This window comes from Oculina patagonica, chromosome 12 (assembly GCF_052425735.1).
Source record: "Oculina patagonica isolate OP01 chromosome 12, crgOcupat, whole genome shotgun sequence".
Classification (NCBI taxonomy): domain Eukaryota; kingdom Metazoa; phylum Cnidaria; class Anthozoa; order Scleractinia; family Oculinidae; genus Oculina; species Oculina patagonica.
The window spans coordinates 24,254,270-24,269,121 of record NC_135769.1 but is presented as its reverse complement, the minus strand read 5'-3'; the positions used below and the strand labels follow the sequence as shown (position 1 = coordinate 24,269,121).

At 37.7% G+C, this 14,852-nt stretch overlaps 1 protein-coding gene across 4 annotated transcripts in view; it reads left to right on the top strand.

Moving 5' to 3' along the window:
* The window catches only part of LOC144632258 (uncharacterized), a 181,478-nt gene that overhangs the window by 1,347 nt on the left and 165,279 nt on the right, over positions 1 to 14,852 (top strand). For 2 of the 4 annotated variants that reach the window (XR_013566874.1, XM_078490865.1), the window contains exons 2-3: positions 4,620 to 5,832; positions 6,824 to 7,000. Coding sequence is in view for 3 of the 4 variants with exons in the window: in XM_078490865.1 (XP_078346991.1) it covers positions 4,686 to 5,832; positions 6,824 to 7,000 (1,324 nt within the window). In the remaining variant the exon portion in view is untranslated. Of the gene's footprint in view, positions 1 to 4,619; positions 5,833 to 6,823; positions 7,001 to 8,155; positions 9,148 to 14,852 lie in introns of those variants that run through there. The other 2 variants (XM_078490866.1, XM_078490864.1) reach the window with 2 other exon arrangements.

Genomic DNA, 14,852 nt, shown 5'->3' with positions numbered 1-14,852 from the left:
CATCTAATTAGCCATGTTCAAAACGAGCAGGGGACTGGGTACGAATATTCAATATCGATTACACTGAAAAACTGGGCCCGTCATCTGAAAAAGCATCCAAAAATTAGTAACTCAACCAAATTTGAGAGTTATTGGTTTAAACGCAAAGGCATGGAACTCTTTTAAAAATCGTTAAAATAAGAGAGCTTTGTATGGCTGGATGGACAGCTGTCCCTCCAATCCATACAAAGCTCTCTTATTTTAGCAATTTCTAAAAGTGAACCATACCTATGAGTTTAAACCAATAACTCTCAAATTTGGTTGAGTTACTAATTTTTGGATGCTCTTTCAGACGACGGGCCCAGTTTTTCAGTGTAATCGATATTGAATATTCGTACCCAGTCCCCTGCTCGTTTTGAACATGGCTAATTCTATTGTGTGGTTTTCTAATTTTTTTTTTTAATATTTTTATATTCATATGTAACAATAACTCTATAGACTTCCCTACTAGTGTGTTTTTTCTTTTTCTTTCTGTTTATGTGTGAATCTGTTCTCTTGCCGACCTGTAATTTATTTTTCTTTAATGCCAATGTCAACTGGCTACCTGGCTCCACTAGCCCTTATGGTTATTCCAGGCAGCCAGTACTCGTACTTTATTTAATTTCCTCTCTGTAAAATCATGTGAGTGTAAGTTAACAAATTGACATCAGTTTTTATGCGTCTGTCCTGTTATTGATGATAAATTGCGTCATAACATTGTCAAAGTGTTGTAGATTCACGAGCCCCTAGGCGAGTGGATCTACAACAAACTTTGACAATGTTATGACAAAATTTATCATCAATAACAGGACAGACGCATAAAAAACTGATGTCAATTTGTTTTTTTATAATAACAAAAAAGCCAAAACTGATTTTAAAATGAAGGAAAGAAATGCATGAGGAAGATGCGATTGCCGTACGGCCACAGAATCTAAATTTCGTCGCTGTAATTCGGAGAATCATAGGCTCGTCAATTAAAAGTTTGGTAAGAATACGGCCAGAAATGCAAGAGAAAATTCGAATTGTTCAACTAACCTTTAATCCAGTGAAAAGTGTTCACAAAATAATCCGCTAAAACCCGGTTGAGCTTCTTAATTTCATTGACAACACATGTTCCCGCTCAACGCCGATTTTCAGGTCTGAATCCTCAATAAACATCCTCATCTTTTCGCTCTTAGGTTGCAATGGTTTTTTAAGTTTTAACCAATAAATTTTAGATGATTTCCTCATTGAAGACTTCTAGTTTCGTAATATAATTCTCGCCTCACCAAGAATACAGCGCTTATTAAAATCAGTGCTGAAAAGTTTGACAACACCTTCGCTGATTGCGTCAGCAACAAGTTTCATGCGTCTGTAATCTTATTGACAATGAAAATTAGCCAATCAGCGTGCAAGAATTCACTCAGTATTGTAAAAAGTACATTAAGGTTGTTATTGTAAAAGGGGGGAACTGATGGGGAGGGGGGTGTACTGAGTGTGTGACCTGCATTAACTCCCCCCTCTCAGTCCCTCAGTGTATACAGCTAATTTGAGAAAGGTTGTCGGAAAAAAGCACAAAAGTGCACGCAACAAGACCAAATGGTGGACTGGGTATTCACTTTAATTTTGCATATAAATAAATATTGGCCTAGAGGAAATGTACAAGTTGTATGTTTTGCATGTGAAGATTTTGTTTTCCTCTCAGGAGGCCTCTTTCTGTAGCTTTAATTTTACTGCCACGTGTCTTTGAGTTTTAAAAATTCTTCTAAAATTCAGCGTGGCTAAAAGTACTTTGTTTCCACATGTCTGAAGAGAAAGAAATGGCACGTCAAATAGGCGTTTGTCATGTCACCGCCTTATTAGTATTCAGCACGTGCAGTAGCTCTCTACCTCTACCCATACTACGTTTGAATTTTCATTTCTTTTTGGATATTTCGGCCAACTGGAATTTTTTTTTTTTTTGCAATGTGTGCAATTTTTTATGCTGCGTGCAGGCCTGATAAGTATGCCAAATGGCCGCCAATGCATTGCGCAGGTTACCGAGCCATATTTATGATACCTCTGATTGATCCAAACAAAAATTTCCTGGGGGATCTGAAAATACTTTCTTTCTTACACAGAAATGATTTCCTGGCTTTTTTCGGCCCTCTCTGGTGGCAATTAATTTAAATAAAAGTATAGCGGATCCAACAACCCCTGTGTTAGAACACACGAAAGTGACCATAAAGTTGCTGTTAGATTGGGCAGAATAATACAAAGGATTTTTTTTCTGCTCAATTAGGAGCCAGCATTCGCAGAGCCGTTTGGAAATGGACCAAAGAGACTCATTTCCCAGGGGCTCATTCAGCCCTTCTTGAAAACTTTTGCTGTTCTGAATCCGACTTTTTCCAAGTTTACTTCATTTCGTCCCAACTAACTGCCCTTGGTTCTCCGAGGATGAGGAAGTCACTTGCTGGCTAAATTATAAAAAAAGACAAGCATGCAACTACCCAGGGCAAGCTCAATTAAATACGCTGCTTGTCTCAAGGGAATTCAAGTTTTTCTCAAGCCCTCAGAGTGTTCATTAGGCATAGGAGATCGGAGAATTCTCCTTCTACTACATAAAATTCTCTGGCTAAATTTCAAAGGCACGTAACTATTTTTTTTATAAAGATGCGGAACCTTTAAAAATCATTCTCCGGTTACTTTACACTATTCTCCTACTATTACAATTCTTAATGAAAACCCTGCCCTGTCATCATATGACTTTCAGTAAAAACTTGGGAAAACTGAAGTTTTACATCTAGTACTTTATTCCAGGCATAACTAATCGATGATCAATGACATCAATAAATTGGCAATCAATGAGTAATCGATGGGTAATCAGTTGATTAGTCATTGATTATTGGAGATGATCAATGAGTAATCAATGAGTAATCGAAGCCCAAAACTTTGTGGCCTATTGATTACTCATCAATGCCATGGATTACTCATTGATGACATCGATTACTCATTGATGTAATTGATTACCTTTTGATGTTATTGATTACTCATCGATCACCCACCGATTACTCATCGACTATTATACTGCACACAAAAGACACATTCCTTGCTTTATTGTACCATTTTTTCATTTGTAATTTTTTTTATCTGTTAGTCATATTTTGCTTTATAACTGGCACTCCTGTTGACGAAAATAATTACGCCTTCACAAAAGGTCAAGACGTGACGGGCTAATCCCAAATACAGCTGATTCTTAATTGTGCAATATTTCACTTCATCCTACTCTTTATTTATAACAAAACAACTGAACAGGAAACCCAACTAGTCTGAAAATGAAACTATCAAGTACGTAGACAAGAATCGACTACGTGGTTATGGATTTTGTTCGGTGGATGTTTGTCAGCAAAGTAAAACTGCTTCGGCTTAGGGGGATAGCTGTCATAAGCAGTTACACAGAGTTACATTACGCACTGGAAAAGCTGCAAGCACTTTTACTTTCTGTGCTTTTTCATGTGTAACCGATTGTTATGGCGTGTACAACCACGAGATGATATCGATGAGTAATTAATGCAATCAATGACTAATCGATGACCAAATTTTTTGTGGCCTATCGATTAGTCATCGATTACTCATTGATTATCGGTAATAATCAATGACTAATCAACTGATTATCTATCGATTACCTATTGATTGCTCATTGATTTCATTGATGTCATCGATTAGTTATGCCTGGTTTATTTTATATCAGTTCTCAGGAAACCAAAAAAAGAAATCAAGTTCAGAGATTGTTCATGATGCATTTCGATCTATTTTGGTTCTGTTTACTTTGTTACTAAAACCATATTTTTTGAAGCTTTTGGTTGTTTTTGGCAGAGCAAAACTACCAATTTTTGTTCATTGCTCATGCAATTCCAAATTGTAAATTAACAGCACATAATGCATGTAGAAGCAATAAAGTTTCACACCGGGGTCTTAAATAATTTTCGGGAATTAACGGAAATAAATGTAGCTGAAATCTTCTGTGTTGAATGATTGTTAAACAAAAGAACTTGCGTTACCATGTAGCGTGACATTTATAGGAGGATTTATAGGAAGGTCAAACATTGTCTTGTTACACTGTTTACACCACCCCTTTGAGTAGTCCTTTCTAACTGCACAGGAGTATTTTGCTTTGCTTTCTTTGCAGGGATTTCTTGTTGATTTAAACTTTTAAACGTGACATTCATTCCTGTAGTTAGTTCACAGTCCTATTCAGTTCTATTGATCAGACAATTGTGCTCAACAGACTAAAAGATCTGGCCCATTGGCCAGATAACATTATAAATGCCATTGCTTAAAAAAGAACAACAGTTCACAATTTAATATGATTGACAGTATTTTGAAACTGAAGATACCATAGGCTCAATTACCAGCTGCTAGAGAGAGGCGGAAGTTAAGCCTACAACTACTATTGATTACTGTCCATTTTCAAAAAAATAATTTCACTTTAGCAGCAATTAATTCAAGTTAAAAGGTTTTTTGGGAGAGGGGGGGGGGGGGGAGAGTGAAGCTTCTGTTCTCCTCCCCTTGCTTGCTGTAGTCCTGGAAGTAAAAGGTCAAGTCAATCATTTGACTGTCTTTTTTATTCTTGTTTATAACAGGAAGACCTCAAGAACAGCACAGAAGTATAATGTAGTGTGTACATTAATTGATGGATGTGAAGAAGCATGGTCTTACATGTTACTCTTTTGGCAGAAGAATGGACTCAGTCAGCTAAGGGTGGTACTCATTCCATCTTAAATAGACAGCTAGCCATTCACCTAGCTCAGCTTCCTAATGTAAAGGTTGGTCTTTTGATACCAAAGTGTAGTCCAGAGGATAAACAAGATGCTGAACAATATCAGATCAACATTGTTGAACCTGAAGAATGCCCGGGCCTGGATCCAGTATATTTGCTGGGGCATCCACCAGAAGGGTTTAGTACAGACTTTATAATTGGCCATGATATTAAGCTTGGATGGCAAGGAAAGGTGATAAGACAGAAGTGTGGTTGTAAGTGGATACATGTGGTGCATTCAAATACAGAAGAAATGGGATTGTACAAGAACTTTGCAGGTGCTATTTCTGCTGGACAGGAAGAACACGAAACCCAAGTAAAGCTTTGTGAAAGTGCAGACATGGTGGTAACCATTGGTCCTAAGCTTAAGGATAGTTTCTCTTCTAGCCTCAGCATGTTAGGAAAAGAAGTAGTTAATTTAACACCAGGGATTTTTGATGAATTTTGTAACATACGCCATAAATTCCAAGATACAAAGACATGTAAAATCTTAATCTTTGGAACAGGGGATGCTGAGGATTTTGAACTCAAAGGGCTTGATGTCGCTGCAAAAGCAGTAGCTGCTCTGGATGACCCAAAGTACCGTCTGATGGTTGTTGGTGCTCCTGATGGAAGACAAGAGGAGCTGGCTAATAAATTATGCAGTCATGGCATTTCCCGCGAACAGCTGATTGTGCGCCGCTTTTACAAAGACAGAAAACAATTGGCTCACTTCTTTTGTGAAGTGGATCTTTTGCTAATGCCATCAGGAACAGAGGCTTTTGGAATAGCTGCTTTGGAAGCTTTATCAGAAGGTGTTCCACTCCTTCTAACTAGCAATTCAGGCCTAGCAGACGCTCTGAGAGAAGTGCCCCTAGGTCCTCAATGCATAGTAGATCCAAACGCTAACTGGGCCAAGGAAATCAAGAAAGCTTGGAATAACCTGAAAACTCGCCAGGAAGAGGCAAAAATTCTTTGTGAGAGGTATAAGGAGAAGTACAGCTGGAAGGAGCAGTGTGCTGCTCTTGTGGAAAAGATGCAGAGCATGCATGATCCAGGTAGTAATATATTGTAATCTGGAGGATCTAATATAGGGTGAGAACTTGACCTTCATTGACCTTGACCTTAATTTCTCCCACCATTTTGATGGCAGGGCTCTTTACAAAGTCCCCTCCCTTGCCTGGGTCCCCCAAGGGAATGGTTGATGTTAATGTAGGTGCATAAATCGAGAGAGGCAAAAATTAATGTTTACCCGAGTCAGGGTTGCTTATATGTAACTGCATCTTATTGAAGTTTTGTTGAAGAAACAAACAGCAGGTCTTACTGACTAGAGAGGTTTTCATCCCTTCAAGCCAGTTCAGCATGGGTTTTAAAAAACGGTTTGCTGGTAAGTAGGGTTGACCCAGGTTGAAAGGGCTGTGACTAAAAGTGGGACGGGGACTTGGGAACTGGGACGCAGGACGCGTGTTTGGGACGTGGGTCGTGTAAGCTGGGACTCGGGGACATGGGGACTGGGACTCGGGGACGTGGGACTCAGGGACGTGGGGACGCGCAAATGAACAGACTAGATTTTCTGCATTGCAATGTAATCCCCAAGTTCATATAGTTTAACAGGATGTGACTGTAGCAGCAGCATCAATGAGCCTCCTGTTGTTGATCTACTGTTGATACATAAAGGTGTTTTATTGTGTCACAATTTGTTCTTTGACATACCCAGTGAAAAGTCATATAGCTTGCATAATTTAAACCCATCTTGTTACCCATAGCAACTCCTCCTATTTGCTTTAAACAGTCATCGTTGAAAGCTCTCTCCTCTGCAGAGACCTCTTTTTTTGGTACAGGCTGAGGAAGAGGAAAAGTAAGCTCGTGGAGCCTGAGGAGAAAGGAAATGAAAAGCATGTGGGGGGACACTGGGAAGGAAGGAAGAGAGGGAAGAGGGTGGCTCAAACAGAGGCTCCTGCCTTTGACTCCTTCCCGTCATCATCATCATCATCATTATTATTATGATGTTATTTTATCATAACTTTAAAGACCTGTTTTTCTCTACAGTACCCCAGCAGTCTGTTGTCAAGTCACTGCAGCTTCAAAGTAATGCTGCTGAACAAGAAGCCACTAACTCAAGACAGAAACGTAAGGTGCTGTGTTCAAGTTATGTTACCGAAGGCAATGTTAAGAAGGCAAAAGGTGAATCAACTCAGTTGACATCAGAACCAGTTCCTGATTCAGGTACATTTGAATTCTACTTATCTTAGAGTTAAACAGCAAGTCCCTGTATACCACTTAAAAATGGAACCAAAAGTTAAATGATTAAAAAATATCCTTCATTTTTCGCCATTATATAATACTGTATGAAAAACTTAGATAGAATTTTATAAAAATATTTAAAGGTTCACTTTCTTTCATGCTAGCAAATTATTCTAGTCAGAAGCTCCCTGTTCCCCTCCTTCTTTCTTGGCAGGCGAAAAAACAAATTCAGTTTTTACTATTTTCATCTAGATCCCCTCTATTACAATCCGGGCCCTCACCTTTGTTGTCTGGTTTCGCAGTGTTAATGCTTAAATTTATAGGGAGCTTGGGATACATGTGATTTTACTGTCATAAAATAAATCAACAAAGTGCAACTTATTTTATTCTGTATATGCCAGATAAGCGGCCAGCTCCAGTTATGGACACTTTTTTCGCGTCCCGACGGTGTCCGCTTATGAGAGCTTCGACTGTATTTGGGCTTTTTTTAACGTTACACCGTCCGTGGCGCATCTTATTGTTACTTACTTTCGCGGGACTTAATTTCTGCGATTACGAAAAAAAAAACACAAAATAACTTTAATACCCTGATGTAAGATCCTCTTTAGTCTTATTAAACTCAACATTGTCCATTGTCTCAGTTGCACATTCCAACCTGTTCTATGTTTTATTTTGTTACCGTTCTGTTTATTGTAATCGTAAGATGTGGGTTTAAAATCTCTTTTACACTGATTTTGAAGCTATACGATTGTTTCAGTCTTTGGTAGACTGTGTAGCTGGCGCTGTTGTTGGGTTTTAAAGCGCGCACAAGCAAGGATACGTCTTTGGTAATTGTCACAAAATTTCTTTTAACACGATTTTTCTGCCAAATCGCAAATTTTGGGTCTCACGAAATTTACTTCATTTATTTTCGCGAAATTTATTAAGTTTCCGGGAAAATTTAATGTGTAACATTAAGGAAGCTCCTTTACTGGGCTTCTTTAATATCAGAGTTATTAATAATTAAGAATTATAATGCTTAATCCAGCTACAGAAATTGCCATTTAACACCATATGCAAGTATGTAGGTTGGTTTTCTGAAAGATTAATTTTAGGTTCTAAAACTTTGCTCATTTCTTGTTTGTATTTAATAATTAGGACGTGGTTTACTGCAGAGCAATTCACCAGGTTCCGTTGCCCCAACCATCAATCAGACCACCATTGATGTAAATGCTGACAAAGGTGAAACTCAGTCAACTGAAAATGAAGATTGGAAGTTACTGCACTCAGCCGTAGAGGGTGGTAATGTCGCCATCATCGAAACGGTGTTAGCACGTGGTCTTGATGTCAATTCAAAGGATAGTGCTGGTGACACTCCATTAATGATTGCTGCTTTATTTGGCAAGATAGAGGCTGTAAACTATCTTTTAGACAAAGGAGCCGATCTGTCTCTTACAGCTCAGTATGGAAGAAACTCACTACACGCTGCTTCATTTGGTGGTAATGTCGCCATCATCGAGACAATGCTATCACGTGGTCTTGATGTCAATTCAAAAGATAGTGATGGTGACACTCCATTAATGATTGCTGCTTGGAACGGCAAGATAAAAGCAGTAAACTATCTTTTAGACAAAGGAGCCGATCTGTCTCTGACAGGGCAGTTTGGGAGGAATTTACTACACAGGGCTGCACAGGGTGGTAATGTCGCCATCATCGAGACAATGCTATCACGTGGTCTTGATGTCAATTCAAAAGATAATAATAGTGACACTCCAATAATGATTGCTGCTTTTTGTGGCAAGATGGAGGCAGTAAACTATCTTTTAGACAAAGGAGCCGATCTGTCCTTGACAAGCATATCTGGAAGGAATTTACTACACAGGGCTGCGCAGGGTGGCAATGTCGCCATCATTGAGACAATGCTGTCCCGTGGTCTTAATGTCAATTCAAAAGATAATAATGGTGACACTCCGTTGAAGATCGCGGCAGCTCAAGGTAATGCTGAAGCCGTGAACTATCTTCTCAGTAGGGAAGCACGTTAACCTCTCTTTTTTTTTTAAGCGCTAGCGGAATGTGCCTACTAGTTTGGCCAGTTTTGAGACAGCACACTTTACGGACTCTCCTTATATGGAGAATCGTAGTTCGGCCTTGTAACAGTATGCTTTTACTCAAGTACTGTAGCGAAACTTTTCTTAGTTATTTTTTAAAAAAAAAAAACGAGGGATTTGACTTAACTGCTGACAGCTGAGCCTTAAAGCCAACTGGGACAGTGAATTTCTTCTACAGCATGGAAGTAAGTTATAGCATTTTTATTGAGAATCTTGGGATATTCTTTATTCCCATAGAACTGTGTTTTATTTTCGCCGCGCCTGCTATTACTTAATAATAATAATAATAATAATAATAATAATAATAATAATAATAATAATAATAATAATAATAATAATAATAATAATAATGGTTTTATTGGTAACATTTCTACAGAGTAGCTCTACATTTACCAATTAAATTAACCCTAACCTAACAGTGATAGTGATCTTTGTTCACCTGCGGTTCCACCAATTGCGCAATTTCCCAAGAGTGAGTAAAATACCTTGAGGTGACTATTGTTAGCGGCTACTTATTTTCAGCGTTTTTTTTTTCTGCGCGATATTTAGCGACTATTGAATTAAGCGATTTTCCGAAAATTAAAAAAAAATAGTGATATCGTGTAAACCAACTTTTAGTGAACATTAAGTTAAGATGGAAATATTATAAATGTTCAGTAAGAGAAGAAACTTACTTCAAATTGAACGTACATTTTCATTGCCAGGAAGAACAAAAGTTACCGGCATCCATTTCTAAAAGAATTTTTCAAGTCGACTACGTTAAAATTGTTTTCCGTTGGAGTGGGAGGGGAGAGGGGTACTTAAATTTATTAGTATTAAATTCGACTGAAACAAATTTTAGCCAGTACTAAATTAAGCGACTTTCGCCCAATTCGCTAAAATCGCTAAAATTAGTAGCCACTAATAATAGTAACCTTAAGGTATTCAGTTGAGGTTCCAGTATTTTGGTACAATTTGGGCAAAGGAAACTTAAGATAACGAATTCCGGTTGTATTTTTACTGCAATCACTCGTGTCAGAGTATTCAGGACTCGAAATTAACGTTTTAGGTCCCAAACACACGTATCTGCTTTCGTTTTGCCGGAAAACTTTTTATTTGCGGATTGGCCATAATCCACACGTATCCGGTGAAAACTGGGACAGGAAAAACTCTCCAGAGTGGAAATGTTTACGAACGCGGGTTTCGTGTGGACGGTGAAACCGGAAATTGTTTGAAAACGACGATGTCTTCATGCCAGATTAGAATATTTCGCTGCCGCGTTGCCTTTTTAAGACTTATAGCATATTTTATGTTAACATTTACTTTCAGGTAAAATGTTCAAGCTTATTATTTCAAGATTTTTAATCTATAGAGTTTCTTTTTCTTTTCACCGGTCTCGAAAATCAAAGCGTTAAACGAATCAACAGAGATCCACAAGCAAGGCCTCGAAGGTTCTGGTCTCGTGTAACACTGGTATGTAAAAGTGCTGGGAGAAGCGACTTTGTCGATAAAACATAGATTTCAGAGAAAGAGACTGAGAGTTTTAGAATCGAATTCAAGGCTCATCCATATAAAAAAATATCCATGCATGTAGCAACCGAAATTTGTAAACGGGCGAAAACCGTACTAGCCTGCGTCGCAGCCAGACGTGTCACAAAACCTCGATATACTTTACTATACCAGGGTTTAGTTCGTATGCAACGCAGGCTAAAACGGTACGTGTTTTTAAAAAAAGTGAAATTGAAAAAAAAATAACATTTTAGAATAAAAATATGTGAGCCTTAGACCAAGCAAATATTGAGCTAGTAGGATTCCTTTACACTGAGCAAAACATCTAACAGCCATTTTCTTTTTAAACGTGCCGCGGTTTTACTATTTTACTCTCGTTAAATTATAAATCGAGAGATCAAATAGTATAGTAACTGAGTGTTATTAGCACATAGCACCTGTCAAATTTTCACGGTTCTGCTCTCTGTAGTTCATGAATTTTGTCTAAAGAATTCAAGGTGTTCAAATATTTAAAACGAAATGAAAATTGTATTTCAAAGCGTGAGAAACCACAGATGGAAGAGATAATATGAGAAACGATCACGGCAAGAATTTGTAATAAGAGAAAGATAAAACATAAATGAACATTATACAAAATAGTTGAAAGTTGGGCTCATTTATCCCTGAAAACTGTAGTAGGCCACCTTAAATTGAGTAAAAATTAAAATACGAAGATCCTCGGCTTAGTGGTCAGTGAGCCATTATAACAAGGAGTGCACAGAGCACACAGGACACCTACGTATTGTTCGCTAATATTACTTGCAAAGCAGGTTTGATGAACTCGTTTGGTTCTGAAAGTTTGGTTTCGTTATTCGTGTAGCTTAGATATCGCGGAACGTCCGCGGTTGACTGCTTCAACACATGGAACTGTTTTGATCACAGACGTTTTTAAAAAAGGTCACTATTTCCACAAGCTATGAGAATTCCCTGAAAAGTAAAGTTTTTCATTACCGTGTCTCTCGTGTAAGGGGTGGTTTTATTGCGCCCAAAAAAAAAAAACAGAAAAATTCGAAAAGTAGAAGCCTGAATCGTGCCTTTCCGAGTACTAAACGTTTATAACGAGACTCCATCTCAGTTTAGTGTTTCAAATGTGATTGATTTAGATATCAGAGTTACTTGAGGGAACGTTAAGGGAGCTTTAGGGAACGTGATAAGGCAAGATTCACATCTGTAAATAAAAGCCTGGAAGACAAGGTTTGAAAAAGCGAGTACTTAAAGGTTGCGCTTTTGTATTTCAACTGGGTAAACAGTCTATTACATTCTTTTTTTTATTATAAGAATACAGTTTGTCCGACCCAGGCTGAATATTCTTATTTTTCTGCCGATTTTAGGGTGAAAATATTCTTATGAACATTCTTAGAAAATACCGTTTGACATTTCCGTTTTAGCAAGTCTAGCAAGTATTGGGTAATCAATTACAAGTGTTTGGTGTCCAGATCTGTATCGTGTTACATTGTGCACATGTACCTTTGCGTTTCGTTGCTGCCTGGCCGTTTTAGCTTTAAACAAAGCATTCCTCACAGAGATAAAGTGCCAGAAATGAAAATACCTGATTTTGTTTTAACTAAAAACTAAATTCTTTTTAAAATTTCAGCCTCGGGTTTATTCTTAAAATATTCTTAAAAATTCGCAAATTTCAGCCTCGATATTCTTATAAACTACATTCTTATAAAATAAAAAGAGTGTAGAGATAATTTGCTACTGAAGAGCTGGAAGAATACGGACTTCTTGCTTGTTGGAATAAAACAATGCACAATAAAATTGGAAGGAACGGCAAAGTTCTTACCCTTTCTTCAAATTGTTCTTAGTACGTTCCATGCGAGCTGGGACGAGGGAATAAATTACCCGTCACCCAATCGACACTGACAAAAAAAAACGAACGAGAAAAAAGAATGTTTTGAGATTACTTGTGAGAGTCAAAGAGATCAAGGTGCCTGAGACTAGCTCTAAACAACTTTCTTGTTGTTGAACGTCATATTTGGTCAGGTGTGCCCGGCGTTTAATTGACTACTGCGGTTTATTCACGCCCCGTGTTTATGAGGCAATGGTTTTTGTTCAATATTTTTAAGCTATGTATCTTTTCATTATACCTACAACTCTAATAAGCGCTTGATGGGCTTATAAACTCCATTTTGGAGACTCTTAGACTCGGTATCTAATCAAGAAAATATGGTACGTCTTAAAAACTTGTAATTAAAATTAGCTAAAAACTATAGAGATGTTAATAAACTTTCAATTTATTTTTGTCTAGTATGAAAACTAACGATTCAACAATATATTTTTGGTTTAATATCGAACTTTACATTGCTGATTTTTTTATACGTACATATAAAGATTTGTCCTTTTGATGAATTTCGGCAGAAGTGTACTTTTTAAGCGATTTGTAATTAGTAGACTTGCGTTAAACATCTATTAAGTACGCTTATACGGCACTGCATGCTCGTATTCTAGTATGACTAGTAATACGACACAGTGCATTCAATACTTTTAAACTTAGGACGTTACTACAGTACTGTGCTTGTATTCAAGGCTTATTACCTAACAACAAATGTAATTTGTTTGTAAAGCTTCACCAAATGTACTGGTACTTTAGTAATAGATCTAGAGCGTGCCTGCATTCCAGACTAATGAAAAATAGTATTTGTATTTTTGTATAGAGATTGTAATTATCTTAAAATTTATTTCTGTTTAGTGTGAACAATAACGGTTCAACTAAACATTTTTCGTTAAATGTGGAACTTTATATTTCTGATATTTTTTATATACACATTGTTATGAGCTCAATTTTAAATAAACAAAAGTTTTAAAACAAACAGCTTCACCACTGTATGTCTGTAACTGTAGTAAAGGGAAACAGCGAATTTGAGCCCCACCTTGCATTTCCAACAAACATCCCAGTCACTTTGCCAGTTTATTAGTTAAAAAACCAGTGCCGGATCTAGGGGAAGGACCCCTCCCCCCTCCTAAGTTTTGATAAAGACATTTCTTTTGATGACTCACCCTACTGAAATTTTTTTTGGGTGCACACACAAAACTAGAAGCCCCCTCTCCCCTCTCCCCGCGCATTTTTGGCAACCACTGGTAGGAACGTCATGTATGGGGAACTATTATGTCCTCAATATATAATTAGCACTATACTCTAGTGTCTTGATGTACTCTATTTCCTTGGTTTACTCTAGTGTCTCGATTCTACTACTATTCGATTTCTACTGACACGTATTTTTTTAGGTGCGTTTACGCGCATGAAAAATTTCTTAATTTTTTCACGCACGTAAACAATTGCGCGTCAGTGGAAGTCAAGCATAAATTTGGTTTATATTTTGCGATCCCGCCTGCTCAGTCATAAGACAAGCGTGTTTCTGCTGACGTGTTAATCGATTGAAGACTTTTCCAGGTTTTATAAAACGATTCGACTGTTGAGCCATACTGGTCAGCTAAATAGAGTTGTTATCATCACTAGAAAATTGACATCTCAGGTAACCTGCAGATCACTCCAAAAAGAAATATTTAGGTAGAAAAAATGTCAAAGTAGCGAGAATGCTCCATCTTGCCTCGTTATTTTCCGTGCTGGAAATTTGTGCACATGTTTCATGGTTTGAAGTTTGTTATCGTGTCTGGTAAGTTAGGGCTAGGTTGGTTAATACGGTGCATGTATTGCATCACCGCACCGCACCGCACCGCACCGCACCGCACCGCACCGCACTGTACTGTACCGTTGGAATGGCCTCTGTTGCGCACCGTTTTGACTGTAATGTTAGTAGTGCTGCCATTGATCGAAAAAGTACGTATCTGATTACCGGTAATAAACATTGACACCCTCACCTCAAGCTGGGACCTACCTTAAGGTTACTATTTTTTAGCGACTACTAATTTTAGCGATTTTTTCTGAGCAAGATTTAGCGACTATTAAATTTAGCGATTTTCCGAAAATTAAAATAATAATAATAATAATAATAATATATTGCTAAGATGGAAATAAATGTTCAGCAATAAAGCAAAGTCATTTGAAATGAAACGAACATTATCATTGTCAGAAAGAACAAGGTGAATTGCAAATGTTAGAAGGTGGAGGGAAATCAGTCATATTCTCCACGATAACAGCGACCCTGCTCTCTCCCAACCCTTCCTAATTGTTGCTCTACCCTCTGACGTTGTCATATAGTTAAACAGGGCCACTATATTTAATTTTGTATTCCTCTTGCGGATGGGGGTATTAATTC